This window comes from Vulpes lagopus, chromosome 1 (assembly GCF_018345385.1).
Source record: "Vulpes lagopus strain Blue_001 chromosome 1, ASM1834538v1, whole genome shotgun sequence".
NCBI classification, from domain to species: domain Eukaryota; kingdom Metazoa; phylum Chordata; class Mammalia; order Carnivora; family Canidae; genus Vulpes; species Vulpes lagopus.
In genome coordinates this window covers 65,372,169-65,395,248 of record NC_054824.1, presented here as the reverse complement: position 1 = coordinate 65,395,248, position 23,080 = coordinate 65,372,169, and the positions used below count along the sequence as shown (strand labels likewise).

Here is a 23,080-nt window from a genome sequence, read left to right as displayed (position 1 = left end):
TGGTTGTCTCAAATCTTTGTGTTTGTCCCAATAGTCTGTTTTATCTTTAGTTGCTCCCAGGAATTGAGAGTGTAACAAGACCTGTCAGGCCCCAAAGTGGAGGATCCCAGTCAGTACCTAGATCCAGGCTGATTGGAAGTTATATCCTTAGGCAGGAACTCTTAAAGTATGCAAATATATCTCTTTTAGGAGAGCACTAGGAGATGGGCATTTATGTCTGTTCTCTCTGCACTGAATCCTGGAATGATAGCCAGTTAAGAACTTTCTCTGTTTGCTACTATTCTGTTGAACCTGTGAACACAAGCCCCACTGGGTCATCAGAGTCAGGCCATCAAGGGATGTGCCTTTTGGGTGACAGCAACAAATGCTGGGGTGCCAATGGTTTATACAAGCTCCTTTGTTGGAGATGCCAGCATTTGGGAGCACAGCATAAGGAATATGAAGATAGTCCTCACCCTTCAAAGTCTCTGGAGAGGATTACAGCTGGCCCCTTGGATGTATGTTTAATTGGAAATCTGCTCTTCGGGCCACAGCTGTGAAGATAAAGCAGTAGGCCTCTTTAAAGTAAGAAATTGGGCATTTTAGTCTTAGATTTCAGCACTAAGCCCTGGGGGTGGGTAGCTGATTAAGAACTTTCCCCTCATTTATTATAGTCCTGTGGCACCTTAAACATAAACCTCATTTGCCACCAGAATCAGGTGATCAAGAGACATTTCCTGGGTGCCAACTACAAAAAAACCCAGAGAGCCAGATAAGTGCATATCTTCTTTCCAGGAGGTATTGGTGACCTGAAGGGAGGCAGAGGGACAGTGCAAGAGTGGTGCTTCCCAGCCTCAGTCTTTGGGGAGTATTTCAGTAGGCCCCTAGCTGTGTATTAAATTAGATGCCTACCTGTCAGGCAGAAGCTCTAAGATAAGCAAATAGGCCTTTTTTTACAGAAAGGCTGAGCAGTTTTTAGCAGACTGACTCTGTGCTGGACCCTGGGGTATAGCTGTCAGATATGTCTGTGCAAAGCATTTATAAGGGCTTGCCCCCCACCCCTCACCAGAGCCCTCAGGCCTGGGCTTCATCTCCACTTGCTGGTTTGTGTATCTTTTCCACTTCTGATTCACTGAGATGTTTGGTTTCTAAGCTTGGTTATGTTTTCTACTTTCTCTGTTTGAATTTTGTCTATTATTCTATATTTTTGGAGGTGAGGAACTATACCATTGACTGGAAATCTCATATATATGGTTTCTGCCTCTTCTTTTCCCCTTCTTTTTTAAAAGATTTTATTTATTTATTTGAAAGAGAAGGAGAGCACAAGCAGGAGGAGCAGCAGAGGGAGAGGGAGAAGCACACTCTCCATGGAGCAGGGAGCCTGACTCAGGGCTCAAGCCAAAGACAGATGCTTAACTGACTGAGCCACCCGAGCACCCCATTACCTTTTCCCCTTCTTAACAACACATGCACATCAGAAATTTTGTTTTCAAAGAATTTTTGTCCAGCCAAGCTGGATTCCCTCTGTCCCTGGACTCACTGCCTCTAAATGAACTCTTTCTCCTCACTTGTAGAACATCTGCCCCCACCACTCACAGGAATCCCACTCAGTCTCAGATGCTCCCTTGTCAATGAGGCCTTCCCCCCTGACTGCAGGCAGAAGTCTATTCTCTCTTTTCAGAACTCACAACAGGTCACTCCACTCTTAGGACATTTAGTACATGCTATGTGGTATTATAATTATTTGTGGAAATACCTTGCACCTTTCAATTCCTTCCCATCTATGAGATCTGTGATTCTAAATATGAAAATAAATAGAGGCATGATGGGGAAAATACTTTTATTTTCCCTTGTGAGACTTTCGTATCTAGGATTCTCAGAAAAACAGGAACACCTGTAAGAAAAAAAATAGAATGATTTTAAAGCAAATGAGACATTCATTTTACAGCTGGAACATGCTGGAATATGGCAATGATTCTAGTTACTTGAAGAGTTCAAAGAACTCCCCACATATAGTCTCCCTTGTTTCCCATAACAACCTGCTGAGATAGAGCAGCTGTGATTATCTCCATTTTGGCCAAAAAACTTCAATTAAAAGGATAATCAAGAAACGTGAAGATTTAAGTTCTGTTATCAAATGTAAATGGTACCATAAAACAATGAGTAGTCATATGGTCAGAAGGTTTTGATTCGAACTTTTAACACAATGGTTGTGAGCCTGGTTTTCTTGGTCACAAAATGACCAAATGACTTCTAGGTTCAAGGCTCAAAATTCTGTGATTTTACAAGGCACCTAAGTTGTAATTAGTTGTAATATGTCATGACATTTTCTTTGATCTCCCTCTGAAGGATATTTGCATATCTGCCATTAAGGAGAAGGATATTGAAGCCAAGCTGACTCAGGTGATTGAAAATTGGACCAACCAGAACCTGAGTTTTGCAGCATTTAAGGGAAAAGGAGAGCTCCTTCTCAAAGGAACCGAATCAGGAGAAATTATCACCTTGATGGAAGATAGTTTAATGGTTTTAGGTTCTTTACTAAGCAACAGGTAATTTTATGCTTCTGGGGGGAAGGTTTTAATTTGGTTTTTAGAGTCATATAATAGTAGGTGGAAGCCCAGCTTTGCAGCTGTGGTGTGACACAAGATTCTGACCTCAGGTGCTCACTCTTGTCTATCCTTAAACGAGCTACCTATTTTCTCTGATAATCATGACCTTTGTCTCTTCTTTATGGTACTCATCTCTTCTTGCTGCTTTTCTGATGGGCACAATCTTAATTAGTTTCCCCCAGCTTATTTCTTGAACATTTTGGCTTCCCACTGAGATGACCTATTCATTTTATTTTCTTTCTCTTTGGTTCCTCCAATTTGTCATCTTTGCCTTCCTTGGCTAACCCTGCTCGAGTATTCACCCAATGACCTAGGAAAAGTATGCTGCCAACACACGAAAGGAATATATTGTTAGGAGTTTGTTACCTAAACATTTCATGCATTTCTTATGGTGAAAAGTGGCTGGGCCCTAAATGAGATGACCTGTCCATCACCGGGTTATTGAACCAGGTGGAAGGTGACGGTGATCCTGAGTACATCTTTAGAAAATGGGTCTCAGATTAAGTATACTGTCAGGTCCTACTCTGGGCATTAGCAACCTCAAATTCCCTAGCTGACCATGCAGTAATTCTCCACTGTTCTTTAACACGCCTAAGAAATATGTCACAACCTCACCACTAGTAGAATCAATGTCTGGGGGCATGGGAATGCTAATATTCCTTCTCTAGGTTAATGAATGATATCCTACATGATCTCTGGCCCCAAAGGCAGTCTTGCATTTGGATAATGTACTAATTCCAAAGCTCCTAGTGCTGACAGTTCTGGGTTGACTTGCCGAGGTTAAGATCCTAGGTACATCTCCTGCTTTCAGGGTATCTGAATAATCCTGGCAAAGGTGACCAGAGGTTATTCGGTGGTTCATAGACTTTATTGGATACTGCTTCCATGGTTCATTGCGCATTTTGCCATCCTGATTTCCTAACTGATGACCTCTTGAAGAAAGGCTGTAGATTCACCTGTAGAGTATCGGTAGCCAAAGAATTCAGGATTTGAAGGCTTTATTAATTTCATATTTAACTTGGATTTAGCCTGATTAGTATAATACTTATTTATAGTACTAGTAAACTCCAGGCTGAGCCAGTACCTGCTGGGTCTCTAGTGTGACCTAGATGTACTCTCAGGAGGAAATTGTATATCTCCATGGGTGAGACTTGACTCCAGATAGTGCCTGGATTGTGACACTTTGCTAGTGGATTCCTGATTGATCTGTAGGACTGCTCTATCAGTCATGACACGTTCCATCATGCAAAGTTGTACAATGACCAAAGGACAGGAACTGGTTATGCTAGATCTTATTTCAAGTCTCCTTTTCTCATTTTGGGAAGTTATATGCCATCAAAAATGACTTTATTTCTCTGCGCAGGACCATTTTGACCTAAAAAATGTAGCTGTTTCAACTTCCTGAAGTGCCCATACATATCATCTTAGTGTGCACGTCTTTTGAAGATGCTCTTAGCATATTGACTTCCTTTCAGCTCTAGAATGATGGTCAGATGGACAATATAAATTACGTATTGATTACAATGCCTCTTAACTGCCTGAATAGCTTATACCTATCTCTTTGGGGAAATTTTATATAACTCCCTTTATCCCTCCATGCATAACAGAGGCTTCCAGAGAAGTTATGGATTAGATTCAGGCACCAAACTAGACCCAAAAGAACCCCCTCTTTTATTTTTATTTAATTTTTATTTTATTTTTTTTTAAAGATTTTATTTAATTATTCATGAGAGACACACACACACACACACAGAGAGAGAGAGAGAGAGAGAGAGAGAGAGAGAGGCAGAGACACAGGCAGAAGGAGAAGCAGGATCCATGCAGGTAGCCTGATGTGGGACTCGATCCCAGGTCTCCAGGAGCACTGAAGGCAGTGCTAAACCACTGAGCCATTCAGGCTGCCCAGAACCCCCCTGCCTTTTATATGTGAGCACCTTCAAGTCACCCTGCCCCAGATCAAGAAAAGTTTTAGAAATCTTGTCAATAAGGGCCACTCACCAGATATGGCACTACACCACATCAAAACTACTTGTCTTTGAAAAAAAAAAAACTACTTGTTTTTGCCACAAACTGAGGTCAGCTTCTTAATCCAACTATAGGTAATTGGGTTCTTGCTCACTATCTTCCCATCACTTCTTGCATGACATCCACTGTATTTCTTGTCTTTCTTGGTTGTGCCCAGCTTGCTGGACACCTTGAATTCTCATGAACTGTACAGCTTGCCCTGATGTTGAGAAAACAGGAAACATACTGTTTGGGGTTGGCTATTGGATCTCTAACACTATCTGAATCTAGGCACAGTCTCTGGTAGAATTAGCGGTCCGTGGGTGAGAAAAGAGCAAAGTGGGCATCAACCCTCAATCTTGACATTGGTCTTGTCATAATAGTTTTATAGACCAGGATCAGTACCCTATGTGTTATTCTTGCAGGTAGTGTTCACTTGGCTTTGGTTCACAGAAATCTTGTCAAAACACCTTATTCCTTGTCTTCCCTTTATTCCCAGAAACAACCAGCACAATTCTTTTGCTGGACCTCTGTGTCACAAAGTTGGGCCCATCTTCCTGGTCTGTGACTGATATACAGAAACAAGTAAAAATTCTATAATTATGAGTTTTACTCCTAGAAAAGCAAATACCTCATATCTGTGTCAAACTTATTAGGAACTGCCTTTTTGTAATTCCTTTGTTTCTATCTTCTCTTGCTCTCTCCTTTTGTTATTTGATTACCTTCTGTAGTGGTATGCTTTATCTTTTGTGTATATACTATAGGTTTTTGCTTTGTAGGTCCCATAGGCTTACATATAACAACTAATTTTAGCGCCACCTTCAGCCCAGGGTGTGATCCTGGAGACCTGGGATTGAGTCCCACATTGGGCTCCCTGCATGGAGCCTGCATCTCCATCAGCCTGTGTCTCTGCCTCTCTTTCTGTCTCTTTGTCTCTCATGAGTAAACGGATAAAATCTTAAAAAAAAATCTGCTATTGGCCTTGTGGGAGTCCCCGTGTACATAACAAGTTTTCTCTTACCTCTTTCATGATTTTCTCTTTGTTTTTTAACTTTTGACACTTCAAGTATGGTGTCTTGGTGTGGGTCTCTTGGGTTCATCTGTTTTGAAAGTGTCTGGGATTCCTAGATTCTGGATATCTGTTTCCTCCCTCAGGTTAGGGAAGTTTTCAGCCACTATTTCTTCAAATAAGAAATCAGAAAAAGAAATTTTCAAATAAGAAAATTTCTGCCTTCTTCTTCTGGGACTCCTATAAGGTGAAGCTGGCTCATGTAAGCTCTTTTATAAGTCCCTTGAGTTATCTTCACTATATTTCATTCTTTTTTTTTTTTAATAAATTTTTTTTAATTTTTTTTTAATTTTTTTTTAAAGATTTATTTTTATTTAATTTTTATTTTTATTTTTTTTTAAAGATTTATTTTTATTTAATTTTTATTTTTATTTTTTTTTAAAGATTTATTTTTATTTAATTTTTTATTTATTTATGATATACAGAGAGAGAGAGAGAGGCAGAGACACAGGCAGAGGGAGAAGCAGGCTTCTCACTGAGCAGGGAGCCTGATGTGGGATTCGATCCCGGGTCTCCAGGATCGCGCCCTGGGCCAAAGGCAGGCGCCAAACCACTGCGCCACCCAGGGATCCCTGAAAAAGAAATTTTCTTTCTTTTTTTTTTTTAATAATTTAGTCTATTTACATATAAAGAATTATTAATAGGTATATGCCTATTGCCACTTTGTTAATCATTTTCTGGCTGTTTTGTAATTCCTTTGTTTCTATCTTCTCTTGCTCTCTCCTTTTGTTATTTGATTACCTTCTGTAGTGGTATGCTTTATCTTTTGTGTATATACTATAGGTTTTTGCTTTGTAGGTCCCATAGGCTTACATATAACAACTAATTTTAGCGCCACCTTCAGCCCAGGGTGTGATCCTGGAGACCTGGGATTGAGTCCCACATTGGGCTCCCTGCATGGAGCCTGCAGCTCCCTCTGCCTGTGTCTCTGCCTCTCTTTCTATCTCTTTGTCTCTCATGAGTAAACGGATAAAATCTTAAAAAAAAATCTGCTATTGGTCTTGTGGGAGTCCCCGTGTACATAACAAGTTTTCTCTTACCTCTTTCATGATTTTCTCTTTGTTTTTTAACTTTTGACACTTCAAGTATGGTGTCTTGGTGTGGGTCTCTTGGGTTCATCTGTTTTGAAAGTGTCTGGATTCCTAGATTCTGGATATCTGTTTCCTCCCTCAGGTTAGGGAAGTTTTCAGCCACTATTTCTTCAAATAAGAAATCAGAAAAAGAAATTTTCTTTCTTTTTTTTTTTTAATTTTTTATTTATTTATGATATACAGAGAGAGAGAGAGAGAGAGAGGCAGAGACACAGGCAGAGGGAGAAGCAGGCTTCTCACTGAGCAGGGAGCCTGATGTGGGATTCGATCCCGGGTCTCCAGGATCGCGCCCTGGGCCAAAGGCAGGCGCCAAACCACTGCGCCACCCAGGGATCCCTCATGATCCTTTCTTTCTTTCTTTCTTTCTTCCTTCCTTCCTTCCTTCTTCCTTCCTTCCTTCTTCCTTCCTTCCTTCCTTCCTTCTTCCTTCCTTCCTTCCAGATTTTATTTATTTATTTGAGAGAGAGAGAGAGGCAGAGACACAGGCAGAGGGAGAAGCAGGCTTCTACTTGTGCTAACGCTGAATTTAAGGTGGAATGGCCTTAATTTTCTAGGCCTCCACATTAGGATCATCTGGATTATCCAGCATTATCTCGACTCGAGATCCTTAACTTCAACACATCTGCAATGACCGTTTTTCCAAATAAGGCCACATTCACTGATTCCAGGGAAGGGGATGAGGATGTGTCTTCTGGGGGTGAGAGACTACCCTTCATCCCACTGTGGACATTGAGTAGAGATGTGCACTGAGCGAGCAGTTTACCAGACAAATTTGCAGATGATTTTTTTCTTTCTTTTTCTTTCTTTCTTTCTTTCTTTCTTTCTTTCTTTCTTTCTTTCTTTCTTCCTTCCTTCCTTCCTTCCTTCCTTCCTTCCTTCCTTCCTTCCAGATTTTATTTATTTATTTGAGAGAGAGAGAGAGAGAGAGAGAGAGAGAGAGAGAGACCAAGCACAAGCAGTAGGGAGAGGGAGAAGCAGGCTTCTCACTGAGCAGGGAGCCTGATGTGGGACTCGATACCAGCACCCTGGAATCATGACCTGAGCCACCCAGGTGCCCCCAGGGATGATTTTCTTGAAAGGCAGTTCACTCTCAATTTGTCTGAAATAGAGTTAGGGAATATACTAGGTTGTCCGAGTTTATGCCTCCATCTCAGCTTCATGGCTAGTTGTTTGCCCTAGAGCTCCCCCAGTATCCTGGTTTGGAGATAATTATGTGTTCATCCTGGATTCAAGCCATGAAGTTGACAGTACTCCTAGAAAGGTCACAGTGCTGTGATTTGAAGTTGGGGGATGGGGGGGCTCATGAGAGAACAACCAAGAAAATTCTTGAGACGTTTTTGGTGCAAAAATGTGGTTTCATTAAAGCATGAGGACAGGTGTGTGTGTGGGGGGAGGGGGCAGAAGGAGCTGCACTGGGATTGTGAGGAGCAATTGATTATATACTTTGGAGTTGGGGAAGGTAAAGACGGAGGAAGTTTCCCAAGAGATTTTCATATGCTAAAGAATACTTTTAGGATCCTGGCTGTTTTTCTTCTAGCAAGGTATTAACATTAAGACAGTTAATTAAGACAGGAGTTATCCTCTGCTTGTCTTAAGTATTTGTCAATGGGCTGCAAGTTATAAGGACATGTAATATATGTTATAAGGAAATTTAATTTTATCTACATTTCTTTTGCCTTTGTTGTCCACTCAACAGGAGGGCTCTTGAGAAAAAAGATCATAGGTGATGGAGCAGGCTTGCTCTGAATCCCTTTCTTATTGCCACTTGCTTTCTCAAGTGCCATCTGTGACAGCCCAGGCTTGGGTTCTAACCAAACATTTCAGAGGAAAATGGGAAATGATTATAGATGTTTGCTGTTCTCTTATTGAAAACGTTAGGGATTGTGTCTTGGCTACAAAAAACCAAAATTAATAATTCAGAAAAAGTCATTTGGTAACATGATTTTATTTAAAGGTATTTGGAGAAGAAGAGATTACTATTTCCAAGATTCTTCTTTGTATCTGATCCAGTTCTCCTAGAAATTCTTGGGCAAGCCAGTGATTCCCACACCATACAGGTACACTCTTAAAATCTATTACCTAAATTGCTTTTTTAAACAGCAAATATAATTAATAATAAAAATGAAGTTTGTACCTTAATAGCACAGGCAGGAAAGTATTAAAAATTGTATTGAGGATAAAATGTCCTATTTTCTGTGTGTTCTGAGCTCATCAACCTGAGGCAAGAGTCACTGATTATGCAACTCAACAGCTGAGTGACCTTAGTTAGTTTCTTCATTTCCCCATGCCTCGGTGTCCTCATCTGTAAAATAGTGATATTGGTTCCCACCTCATAAGATTGTCCTAAAGATCATGTAAGATCATGCACTGGAAAGTATCTAGGACACAATTATGTGCTCACTATATGTTATTCATTACTGTGAGTATATTAGTCTAAATATTTTTTGATCAAATAGGGATTGTGGTTTGGATGTGTCCAAATCCAAGCACTTCTCAAGTGTTTTTAGCCATTAATTTCCAAGGACAGTACTTCCAGGAAGCCGAGAAAAACTACAAAGAACCAGATGTGGGAGACACTGAAACACCCCATCCTGGGGCTGTGTCTTGGTTGGCAGTCTGGGAAGCTGCTGTGAAGATCTTCCCTGTTGGTTTCCAGGGGGTTGTGGGGAAGAAAAAAGAGAGGAGGAAAGTTAAAAGCTGTGGAAGGCAGAGAGAGAACCAGGAGAGAAGCAGGACGGAGCTGTCTCTGGGAGGGGAGTGGGTAGGGGCCCTGGGGTTCAGTGGCCCTTGGAGGAAGGTGACCTTCCATAGTGGAACAAGGGCATTTGCAGGAAATGCGCCGTAGGGCTGGATCTTTATTTTTTTGTTTTAAGATTTTATTATTTATTTGAGAGAGAGAAAGAGAGAGAGAGAGACCGAGGTAGCACAAGTGGGTAGCACAAGTGGGGAAGAGAGGGAGAAGCAGGCTCCACATTGAGCAGGGAGCCCAATGCAAGACTTGATCCCAGGACCCTGAAATCAAGACCTGAGCTGAAGGCAGATGCTTAACCAACTGAGCCACCCAGGTGCCTCTCTATAGGGCTGGATTTTAAAAAGTGGTCCTCCAAGTCAATCAGTGGTGGTGGCAATGGCAGTGGAGGTCAAAGCAGTGTTTTGTTTGTTTGTTTGTTTCTTTATTACAGTGAAGTAAATTCTTAATCTCTTACAAAGGCAATACATGTTAAGGCTTTTAAAAACATCTCAGTGGTTTTTGTGTTTAGCCTTATATATGACGTTTTTTGCCCTGTCTTGTGTTTCTTGTAGCCACATCTCCCTGCTGTATCTGACAACATAAATGAGGTGACATTTCATGCAAAAGACTATGATCGCATTCTGGCCGTCATATCAAGAGAAGGAGAAAAAATTATTGTAATTTAACTTGGTTAAAATTTTGTTATTTGAATTTCTTTAAAAGTTTAGGTTGAGGAGAAGGCAATTCTCTTTTAAAAAACAGAATGTGGAGGAGGAGGGTGGACTAGGGTTCTGGTTCTGTCACCCTGGCTTGGTTATGAACAAGTTTGGACAACTTATTTGACTTCTCTGAGACTTGTTCTATCATCTATAAGATGAAAATTTTAGACCACATGATGTTTCTAGTTCCTTCTGCCTGTAGCATTAGTTGGTTTTTCTCATGTTTTAAATATACTGTGTAAAATTATTCGCTTTGCATTGAGGTACTATGTTTTATGAAGTGAAGTGTGGCATTTGTAAAAATAAATTATTATCAATTTGTAATATGTCTGTAATATATTTTTTTAGTTGGATAGTCCTGTTATGGCCAAAGGTCCTGTAGAGATCTGGCTTATGGATTTGCTAAGAATGCAGATGTCGTCACTACATAATATAATTAGGTCTGCTTTCTACCAAATCAGCGATTCAGGATTTCAACTCTTACCTTTCCTCAATCACTTTCCGGCACAGGTGAGAACATATAATGTTTAAATAATGGAAATAAGGGAGAAGGTTACTCAGGAAGCAGTTGGCCTGACACTGTGGAAGCTGTTGTAGCTCTGAACTAGCTAGGGAGGATTTCCCATCCTCAGCCACCAACTACCTGCTTGTCCACCTGCACCATTCTAGGCCATTCCCCAGAAGAGGACTTGCCACTCTGCTCTCATCATTAAGGATAACATGAAGACTAAACTTACTAATGGAACATCTCGTCTTATCTATAAAACACACCTATCTGTAGATGAAAGATATCTATCTATGTATGGATTAGATAGCATATTTTCCACACATCTGTGTATGGATAGCTATAGATACATATGTAGATAGGAATACAGTCATATATAAAAGGAATGAGCCTATCTTTTCCTGAAACAAAATCCATCCTGCCTTTTGTGTATTTTCCCTTCAAGCAATTCAAAGTTGGCATAATCTGTTAAAAGAGGCCTTTTTGTGCAACTAACTTCCTAACAGGACAGGACCTTGAAAAGCCTGGGGTTGGAGCAAGTGTTCTCTTGAACAGCTCTCCCATCCTAAGGCTCTCAAGAATGCATCGTGATGTGCCAAATATTATTAAAACTGGGTGCAGGAAAAGAAGAGCCAATGGTTTCATTCAATTTTAAGCCAAAATAAATGAAGAGTGATGCTTTGTGATCTGGGTCAGAGATAGTGTGGGATAGAAAGCAAGAGATATCCAAGGAAAATACAGGCAGTTTTTGCCCAAACTGTGCTTCTCTAACTGCTTCTCCCAGCCGAGCCTCCAAATCCCGACTTAATGCACATACAGCAGAGACAGCGGAAATGATGGGAAATTACTTTTTCAAATGACACAAGTGTAGATGTAAATCAACCTTTATTGGGGAGAATATTTTGATTTTGTGTTTAATATTTTTGTATTGTATAATCTCCTCGGCAAACTTTAATATCCTTATCAGCTTTATTACCTTTGTGATGAAGCTTTATAAAATATTTTATCTGATAAGATGAGAAAAATAGCTCCTTAGACCAAGTCAGCATACTTTTCCTCTCCCAGGAAAGTTGATCGCCATATATTCTGAAGGAGACGATCATTCCAGTGTAGACCGAGCAGTTAGCTTTATGTTAGCTTTGAGTTCTCAAAGCAAATTCAGAGCAGGAGTGAGGATGAACAGGATATAGCAGGAAAGCTCACCAGCTTTCAGGATTTTCTGTAGTGTGTGCACTACATAAATAAGGAGATGAAATTTTAAACAATTTTGTTGGGCAAATTTCAGTTTTTTGGGAAAATTGCTTTAAAGAGTAATGGAGGTATATATTCATTTAATATATATTCTATACATACATATTTATTCAATATATACATTACTTATTTCTGCCACCTGGAAATGATGACTTAATATCTTACTGTATTCCTTTCTAGCAGTTTTTTTAATTTTTTAAAATTTTTATTTATTTTTATTTTTTTTCTAGCAGTTTTTTAAAAAAATATTTGTTTATTTATTCAGAGAGAGAGAGAGAGAGAGAGAGGGGCAGAGACAGAAGCAGGCTCCATGCAGGGAGCCCCACATGTGACTCGATCCCAGGTCTCCACACCCCGGGGCTGCAGGCGGCGCTAAACCGCTGAGCCACCGGGGCTGCCCTTTTCTAGCAGTTTTAATGCGCTTATTAGAGGCAGCAAGTAACATCGAGGAGAATGAGCATTCTTCTTTTTTTTTTTTTAAGATTTTTATTTATTCATGAGAGACACAGGCAGAGGGAGAAGCAGGCTCTTCACAGGGAGCCCGATGAGGTTATGATCCTGGACCCTGGGATCACAACCTGAGCCAAAGGCAGATGCTCAACCACTGAGCCACCCAGGTGTCCCCGAGAATGAGCATGAGCATTCTTGTTTTTTTTTTTTTTTTGAGCATTCTTGTTTTAAGTCTTCTAGCTTCTTACACCAAATGAAAAACATAATTTAAACTTTTCTTGGTAAAAAAATAAAAATAAATGAATAAATAAATAAACTTTTCTTTGTGATTCAAGATAGTCATTTTATTTTTTAAATTTTATTTTTAAGTAATCTCCATACTCAACCTGGGGCTTGAACTATACAACCCAGAGATCAAGAGTTGCATGCCAGGTTTTTATTTTTATTTATTTATTTTTAAATTTTTATTTATTTATGATAGAGAGAGAGAGAGAGGCAGAGACACAGGCAGAGGGAGAAGCAGGCTCCATGCACCGGGAGCCCGATGTGGGATTCGATCCCGGGTCTCCCGGATCGTTCCCTGGGCCAAAGGCAGGCACCAAACCGCTGCGACACCCAGGGATCCCGCATGCCAGGTTTTAAAAGATTAGTTTCTAGAATATACACTAAACAGTGATTTCTCAGAGATTGTGGGTCTGTGTCTCTAAATCAGACAGCCTTACACTGCCAGGTATTTTTGCTTTATGTTGTCTTTTGTTTTTTGTGAGGTTTTGTTTTGTTTGGCTTTTCCTCTCCTGTGTCATCTTCTGCTGCTATCAGAGGCAGAATTGGCTTGCTACTGGGAGTTTTCTGACATGGGATGTTTCCTCCACATCAGGTTGCTCCCCTCAGTCAGGTGCTTTCGTTTATCTTCACTGGCAGATGGCAGGATTGGGCACTGCTCTAAAAGAAAACATTCTGAAGTCTTGACAAGGCAGGGATAAGGAAAGCATTGTATTCCTGCTTTACTCACATTAAATGCCATGCCCAGTAGTATCCACATGCCACTCACTCTGACCTCAGCCCTCCACCAAATACAGGGTTCCCTTTGGTCCAAATGATTGTGGATCTGTTCCTCGACTCTGGATGAACAAAAGCTCCTATAGGAACAACTGGAGCAGCAAGGAGGTGGGGAGTGAAACTCAGCCATATCCTGACAGTTTTACTCCTTTCCTGGGTAGAAATTGTAGGCAAAGTGATAGTCATGATTTCCTTATGTCCTCATCAGAATAAAAAAGACAAGCTTCTCCCCCTTCTCATTTTCTGTCTCTCTCTCTCCTTTAGATAAATATATATGGAGAGAAGTAGATGCAGGAAAAGACATGGATGATACAGTGGGAGATCAAGAAAGGAGATAGGCAGCCTACTAGCTCTAGAAGTTGCAAAGAGACCTTTGGGAAACCCTGCTAAAGAAGAATACACAGCAACAAGTCTAGCAATTCCATTTGCTTTTCTTGACAAAGAAAAGTCATTATATGGAGCTATCTGGTGGTCTCAAGCCCTCTCCATAAATGCTAACCATGCAGCTCCATAAATGATAGCCATTGTTTTAATGACTATTTCTCTGCATTGAAATTGTTAAATATCAGTATTTAGAACTTTAAATGTTTATTTTCCCCCTTTTGAGAATGGGGAAAGGCTTGTCTCTTTTTAAATTAAAGTGGATCGGGATCCCTGGGTGGCGCAGCGGTTTGGCGCCTGTCTTTGGCCAAGGGCGCGATCCTGGAGACCCGGGATCGAATCCCACATCAGGCTCCCGGCGCATGGAGCCTGCTTCTCCCTCTGCCTGTGTCTCTGCCTCTCTCTCTTTCTCTCTGTATGACTATCATAAATAAAAATAAATAAAAAAATAAATAAATAAATTAAAGTGGATCAAACTTTGTTGGCCTTCATATGGATGAGGGACCACCAAATCTTACCGCAGATATGCTTTAAATAGTTGGCAAATGTACTTCTTATTTTTCTTCTGGACGCATAGGTGGGGCTCCTGGGAGTTCAGATGTTGTGGACACATGATTCTGAAGAGGCTTTAAATAATGCAAAAGATGACAGGAAAATCATGCACGTGACCAACCAGAAATTTTTGGATATTCTAAATACTCTAATTGCTCAGACAACACATGACCTAAGCAAGTTCGATAGAGTGAAGTTTGAAACTCTGATTACCATTCATGTGCATCAGAGAGATATTTTTGATGACTTGGTAAAGTATCTTTTTTCTTAAACTAATTTTCTGTGCTAATTAATAATTTAGTGCTCCTAATAATGAACAATTAGTTATTATGTATACTCCCTAACTTATATGAACCTTCCATCTACTTGATCCTTTTCACAACTGTCTCTGTATATATTATGTTTACAAATATCTATATTTGATGGTTTAAACAACCATATGTGTATATTCACATTTGGCAGTCTGAAAGTCTGGAACCAACTGATGAGATGTGAACTAACTACATGTTCCATTATACCAACTAACCAGTGATATGTTATAGTTTAGGTAGGATTGGTCATGAGTTTCTTCCTCCACTGAGAAGTCTTAATCAAATAGAATCAAGCTTCAGAGAAGTCTGGTGGATATTTGTCTGATTGATAGTGTTCAACAGGGCATCCTGGCTTGATTTGGACAAGATTCTTTTGGGTGAGAGTAGGAGGGGTGGTAATTGAATTCCCTTCAAAAATAGGACTCTACCCAGCAGTCTTGATCCAGCTGAAGCTTTCCTAAAGCAGTGGTTACCATTAAAGGGTAGGGGCCCCAGGAGATTCTGATACACCTCCATGTGACTATCTTTGTGTTTGACCACCATTGCTTTATTTGATTTGATTTGATTTGATTCATCTTCTCTTCATCAGAGACATGTGATTCATGCAACTTGGGGCCCTTTTTTAGAGAATATGATCAGAGACTACTGTTTTCAAACTTGTATCAAAAGTTCTGATAAGTCATATTTATGGAAAGTTGAAAGACCTGCAATCCATTTATTCCCCTGGAATCTAGATCCTCACTTCTCAAAGTATTATATGCCAATCAGTTACATTAGCATCTCCTAGGAACTTGTTAGAGAAGCAGAATCTCTGGCCCCCTCCTCCCACCCTATGCCCCACTGAATCAGAATCTGCATTTCAAGGATCCCAGGGGATTCATATATGCATGTTAAAGTTGAGGAAACACTACTCTAGGATATATCTCTGGACCTTCTGATCAAGGCGGTCATCAGAGAGCTGCATACTCAGATCATAGTTCTTTGGCCTTCTACAGAGTTCCTTTCACTAAATTGCAGTTACTGTCATACTTTGGCTTTCTTTGAATTCCACCTCAAGAAACTCCTGTGGAATCCATTACTGTATCTGCAAAGAGCATGCTGCTAACATCTCTTGCTGACTTTTAAAACTGAAATCCCATGGAATAAATTTCTTTTAAATTTAAGTGCTGAGCAAAGCTATACTTTATGTACAGAATGGACTTTAAAATAGGAAAACCTACACACAATTAAAACCACATCACTGTATTCTTTTTGGTCTTAATTACTATGGAACTCATGCTCCCTCTGCATCCCAGCTAAAACGAGATCTCCCGGCCAGCATATTTGCATTTTATTTTTCCATGTATGATGCTTTGAACAGCCTGATATATGGTAAGAACTCAGTCAATATTAGCTATTCTTTCTTCTTCATCTTTCGTCTCCTCTTCACCATCTTAATGGGTTGTTGAGAGGAGCTGGTTGATATCTCTGTGGCTGCGGATCCTGTGCATGAGAACAGAGTCCCTGGGGGTGGCACTAGATCGTATTACCTGAAAATTGCTCCCTAAGGTGGTGAATACAAACTGTGCTCTAGCTGAAAATCCAAAATTCCTAACTGCAGGGGGAAGCAAGGTCACAAACAAATGATGATGACAAACAGCAGCACTGTACTTAGCGTGGAGACTTGAGTAGATGGTGATCAGAACATGGCAGGGCTCCCAGAGGTCAAACTGAACAACCTGGAAGTGGGATCAAATTTAAGAGCAGTGAAGAGGATCATTTGTGACTTTTCTGTGTTGATTCCCCTGAGTGAACAGGACCAAGTTTTCTCCATGTTTGCCCTGGGAAAATCATTAAGCACAGGAGAATGTGGTTGTGGTGGGCTGTCAGTCCTAAATGTGCTTCCCTGGTTTCTGTCTCTTGTGCTCACGGCTGTGGGAGCCCAGTACCTCCTGCCCACAGGTGTAGGTGGATGACCTGGCAGGTTGGTGGGTTTGGCCACAGTGCAGGTATAGGAAGGCACGGCATGTGTGCATAATTGACCATGCATCTCCCTGCTTAATCCTTTAGTGGCTGCCTTTTGCCATGAACACACTGCCCAACCCTGTTTTTGTGACCTATGAAGCCTCAACTCTGTCTCCAGAGTCCTGGATGCCTCAGCTGTACTGAACTTTCAGATTCTTGAGCATGCAACCAGTTCTTCTGGGTCTTTGTTTAGAACATTTTATCCCTTTTTAAAAATTTTACTTTTTTTTTCTTTTGGTTTTGTTTTCCTTGGTAATTCCTGCTATTTTTTTCAGATTTTAGTTTGAATATTTCTTTCTCCAAGTATCCCTTTCAGGCCCCCTAGACTACATTAGGTCCTCTTGCTACATATTTCCATGAACTCTGAATTTCTTTACATATATTTTTGCAATTATTTGCTTATCTGTTTGTCTTTTGTCTTCTTCTGTCAGCTCCAGAAGGCAGGAACCAGGCCTGTCTGTGTTCACCCAGCAGTGTCAGGTGTAAGGAGGGGCTCAATAAATGTATGTTAAATAACTGAGAATCAGGGGCACCAAGGGAGCTCAGTGTTTAGCATTTGCCTTTGGCTCAGGTCGTGATCCCAGGGTCTTGGGATCGAGTCCTACAACAGGCTTCCAGCAGGGAGCCTGCTTTTCCCTCTGCCTATGTCTCTGTCTCTCTCTTTGTGTCTCTCATGAGTAAATAAAAATAAAATCTTAAAAAAATAACTGAGAATCAGTTTGCAGATGAGTGATTAAAAACTGCCCGTATGCTTGTGTTTTATGCTGTTGAAATTCAGTATAAATCTCTTTGTTTTTCATGTCTTTAAGGTAAAAATGCATATCAAATCAGTTACTGACTTTGAATGGCTAAAACAGAGTAGATTTTATTTTAAGGAGGATTTGGACCAAACTGTGGTGTCAATCACAGATGTGGATTTTATTTATCAAAATGAATTTCTGGGATGCACTGATCGTCTTGTTATCACTCCACTAACAGATAGGTAGGAAACTCAGTTTTTGTTATTCCATTTTGTAATTAAGTGATGTGCTTAGAATTGCTTTAAAATTGCATTTGAAATATTAGCAGAAGCATGTTGCTGTCGTGTTAGGTCTATGCTAGCTCATCAAAGTCAGTCTAACAATGAAATAACCAAGGTTGGTACTTGAAGGTCCACGTACATTATGTTTTTGTGAAGCAGAGAAAGATAAAAGAATGAAAGCAAGGTTAAATGTTGACTATGAGTAAGATAGTAATGAATTTTAGATTGCAATGTGGAAAAATTTCTCTGGCACCATAAAGGGAAGTTGTTAGAATTGCAAAGAAGGAAGGGACCTTGGAGATGATCTAATTTAGTCTCTTGGTTTTCTAAACGTAGAAATTGATACCTAAAGTGAAGTTGCTTGGCTGGGTATGAATAATCAGTCAATGGCTGATTTCACAGTTCTTTCTAGTATGTGACACCAGACAGAACTGGACCTTTTTCATCTCCACATCTCACAACACCCACTCCAATAACATTGTACATAGAATATGCTCAATAAGTGTTTGTAGAATTGACTTAAATTGGGTCATAGAACAATTAATTCCACTATTACTTTAAATAGGGCTGCCTACAGGTAAAATTATGACACAAATTATGCCTACTGATTCATCCAACCTCCTTCTCTATGCCCAGGGCATTGTAGCATAAAACTTGTCCATGTGTTTCTTCTTCCACTGAGATTTCCATAGAAGACTAAATGTCTCATGAAGCTTCACTAAGTTTTACTTAGATGTGAAGCAAATTTAACTGAAGCTGGACTATGGATATAAGAAAGCTCACTATATTATTTTTTTTTTTTACTATATTATTTTTTATACTTACCTAAATGAGTGAAACATTTCATAGTAAATTGATTTTTTTTGCAATGGTATCCTGCAGTTGGCTCATACCAGCTTTTGAGAATCAACTGTAAGCATCTCTTCCCAGTTTTGTGATAGCACATCAGTAGCTTATCATGGGCTCTAGTGGAAATATTTATACTACAGAAATTGGCAAACATGAACATCAGATTTTTTTTTTTTTGAACTGGAGAGCCAGTTGTTCAACATCTGTCAGCATACCACTGCTTATTTGGTTCTCTGATGTATGAATTATGCTGATCACAGTGGAAGGAAGGCCTGAGGGTTTTAGGTCAGAGTTGAGAAGTTTAGAAAATTTGTCCCAAGAAATATTTGCAATTGTTGTACTACTTGTAGTGAGTATCAAGTACTCCAGCCCTTTTTGGCTGCCTCTTTTATGTGGGCTGCACAAATTCTAAAATCAACAGGCCCATTCCAGTCACATTTGACTCTGGCTTGTGCTTAACTATAGTAACGTGTTATCCCATATTCCCGGTGCTTTATCTGATTGACATTTGCAGATGCTATATCACCTTAGCGCAGGCTTTGGGAATGAACATGGGCGGTGCTCCAGCAGGACCTGCGGGCACTGGCAAAACAGAAACTACGAAAGACATGGGAAGATGTTTGGGAAAATATGTGGTCGTGTTTAACTGCTCAGATCAAATGGATTTCCGAGGGCTAGGAAGGATTTTTAAAGGCAAGTGTCAAAGGCTGTTATTTTTGATGAATGTATTTTTAATGCTCTTTAACATTATTTTCAGATGTAAACCTAAAGGGGTATTTTTCCACATAAGCAAAATTAGTGTATAGGTTAGTACATATGATCTTGCCATTTTTCTGGGTCAGAAATGGCTGGATATCATCAATTTCATATGGTTCAAGACTATTACTGGCATTCTAGTCCATGAGTTGAGTGTGTATTGGATTGTGAAAATGGAATCAATTTATTATTTCCCGAAACAGTGGTGGAGGGGATAAGATCAAGACAGCAAACCCATGACACATGTGGCTTCCCTTCTTGCATTAAATCCCACTGAAGTGAGAGATATCATTTAGAACATAATTTAGAGATTGTGGTATTGGTGCAGGGATTGATAAATAGGCCAGTGGAATATAACAGAGAATGCAGAAGTGGGCCAAGGACACTTGACATATGGCAAAGGTGGTATTGTAAATCAGTGATGAAGAGATAGACTTTATAAATCATTCTGGGACAAGAGATGATTAACATTTAACAAAGGAAATAGGATCCCTACACATATAAAAATTGGCTGCCTACAACCATATATAAAAATCACTTCTGGGGATTAAACACTTAAATGTGGTGGGCAAAACTATACAGTTTTTAGAAGGTAAGAAATAAAAAGATCTTTGTTCTCAGAGAAAGGAATTTTTTTTAAAGATTTTATTTATTCATTCATGATGGACAGAGAGAGAGAGAGGCAAAGACACAGGCAAGAGAGAGAAGCAGGCTCCATGGAGGGAGCCCCATCTGGGACTTGATCCCAGGACTCCAGGATCATACCCTGGGCTGAAGGCAGGTGCTAAACCGCTGATCCACCCAGGGATCCCCGAGAAAGGAATATTTTTTTGAGAAAGGAATATTTAATACAAAAATCATGAGTCATAAAAGAAAAATTGATACATTGCTTGCCCCAAATTAAAAACTTCTGTTCATCAGTGGATATCAAAGAGAGAAAAGCCATGTCAGAAATTTGGAAAGGCGTTAGCAACCTATGTTGCCTACAAAGGATTAGTCTCCCAAACACATAAGTAATGCCCATGAATGAATGAGAGAAAGATAACCCAATAGAAAAGAGAGAAAAGTCTTGAATAGACATTTCAGAAATGAAGAAAACCAAGTGACCAGCAATCAAAGAATTACATATTATAAAGAGATTCCATTTTGTACACAGCAGTTTGACAAAAATTTAAGTGTGACATTTTAACCATTGGCAAGGTATAGTGTAACAAATTATCATCAGCTACTGGTAGGAGTATAAAAGTTTTTTGGAAAAAACAGCACCATGTGTCTTCTCATGTATCCCACCTCCTGGTATATAGTCAGGTAAATGACACTCATGTCTGAGAGTTTGTGTGTAAATGTTTGCTGCAGCAATTCTTATAACAACAACTAAAAACAACTCTAGTGTCCTCCACAGTGGACTGGACACATAGACACATAAATTGGGAAAATATAATTTATATACTGTATATACAGGAAGGAAAAAAGTATAACGTGTATATATGAAATTGAGTATAACAGTCCTATATAGCAGTGAAAATGAATAACTACAAGATGATGCATTCACGTAGAGCTGCCTCACAGGTACAACTTGGAGTGAAGAAAAATACATATGGTATGATTAAATTTATTTAAAATGCAAAAATAGGTAAAACTAAAAATACATACCATTTAGATATGTATACATAGATAGTAAAAAAGCAAAGCAAAGCAAGAGAATGATGCAGACTAGCAGTCCCTCCTTCTGGGAGGGAAGAAAGGGGAGATAATAGGAGAGAAGTACACTGGAGCTTCTTTGTATTAAAATCATGAGTTCACTCATGTAGCCTTCCTTTAAATACGATATGAGAAAATCCCTGTAATAGATACCATGAGATTGTACATCCAGCTTTCACCTTTTATGTGTATGTATATATATGTATATATATATCATCTGAAATATGTATATATGTAATTATATATACATATATATATATAAATTCACAGTCTTTATGTGATATTTCTCCATTTAAGAGAGAGAACAAAACATAAGCTATAGACCATGAGAAGATATTTTAACATGTATAGCTGCTAAAAATTAATATGCAGCATTAAAAAAGATTTTCTTCCAATCATGAAGAAACCCAAAATAAAACACCAATGAGATACTAATTTCACTTCTGCTAGAGTGGCAACAATGGAAGAGTCTGGCCAAACCACTGTTGGTAAGGATTTATAGAAATTACAACAGGGAGATCCTGGGGTGGCTTGGTGGTTTAGCGCCTGCCTTTGGCCGGGGGCATGATCCTGGAGACCCAGGATGGAGTCCCACATCAGGCTCCCAGCATGAGCCTGCTTCTCTCTCTGCCTGTGTCTCTGCCTGCCTCTCTCTCTCTCTCTCTCTCTCTCTCTCTCTCTCTGTGTCTCTCTCTCTCTGTGTGTGTCTTTCATGAATGAATGAATAAATTTTTAAAAAATCTTAAAAAAAAGAAATTACAACAGTTAATACTTATGTGTGTGCAAATTGGTAGAGCTGCTTCTGAGAACAGCGTGGCAATAGGTGGTAAATGTGAAGATGCACATACTCTCTTTGACCTAGCATTTCCACTTCTCACATTTTGTAAAAAGACATGAGCCAGATTGATACACTGTTATAGCAAATTATTAGGAGCAAACCAAATATCTATTGAAAGTAGAACGAATTTTTAAACTGGTATATTTAGGCAATGAAATACTGCACAGTAAAGCATTTTAAAATAGTGAATTAGATCTATGTGTATCAGCTTAGATAGATCTCAGAAAAATAATATTGAGCAAATAAATCAAATTTCAGAAGGGTATACAGTATTTTATAAATAGATACATGTAGATAGATGCATATAAATCTCAAATAGGCAAAACATATAGTGTTCATGAATACATACATAAAAGCAGTAGTTTAAAGGATGCCTGCAACCACTGACATCAAATTCAGGATACAAGTTACCTCTGGAGAAGGAGGGAGTGTGGATCCAAGAGAAACATACATGGATTTGAGCTGTAGTTCTAATATTTTATTCTTTAGAATGAAATTTGAAGGAAAATTTTTTAAAAGATTTATTTATTTATGTATGATAGACATAGAGAGAGAGAGAGAGAGAGAGAGAGAGGCAGAGACACAGGAGGAGGGAGAAGCCGGTTCCATGCCGGGAGCCCAACGCTGGACTCGATCCTGGGACCCTAGGATGCCCTGGGCCAAAGGCAGGCGCTAAACCGCTGAGCCACCCAGGGATCCCCAGAAATTGTTTTTTTTTTTAAAGATTGTATTTATTCATAGAACAGAGAGGCAGAGATATAGGCAGAGGGAGAAACCGGCTCCTCACAGGGAGCCTGATGTGGGACTCGATCCCGGAACCCCAGGGTCACGCCCTGAGTCAAAGACAGACGCTCAATCACTGAGCCACCCAGGTGTCCCATGAAGCAAATTGTTAATATATGATAGGCAGGTACATGAGTATTCATTACATCATTCTTTATAATTGTCTGTTAAGCCATTTTTGAACCCTGAGAATCATTTCCTGTATCAATGTTGTGCCCAAGATCGCGAATCGGAGGAACCGCCAAGGAGCCGACACCGATGCAAACACACGAGGGTTTATTTACAAGCTCGAGCCTGGGACCAAGTGCACCCGACGCGGCGGTGCAGGGACTTGGACCCCGAGACTAAGAGGCTCAGCAGCTTTATAGGGGCCAGGGGCCAATGGGATACGCAGAAAGTTGCACCGTCCTGCTGGTC

General features: G+C 39.8%; 1 protein-coding gene across 1 annotated transcript in view; it reads left to right on the top strand.

The window, feature by feature from the left end:
• Positions 1 to 23,080, top strand: part of DNAH8 (dynein axonemal heavy chain 8) — a 340,697-nt gene that overhangs the window by 119,914 nt on the left and 197,703 nt on the right. Inside the window, exons 32-38 of the mRNA XM_041748133.1 lie at positions 2,329 to 2,528; positions 8,707 to 8,809; positions 10,056 to 10,160; positions 10,551 to 10,712; positions 14,426 to 14,650; positions 17,525 to 17,697; positions 19,100 to 19,278. Coding sequence (XP_041604067.1) covers positions 2,329 to 2,528; positions 8,707 to 8,809; positions 10,056 to 10,160; positions 10,551 to 10,712; positions 14,426 to 14,650; positions 17,525 to 17,697; positions 19,100 to 19,278 — 1,147 coding nt within the window. The remainder of the gene's footprint in view (positions 1 to 2,328; positions 2,529 to 8,706; positions 8,810 to 10,055; positions 10,161 to 10,550; positions 10,713 to 14,425; positions 14,651 to 17,524; positions 17,698 to 19,099; positions 19,279 to 23,080) is intronic.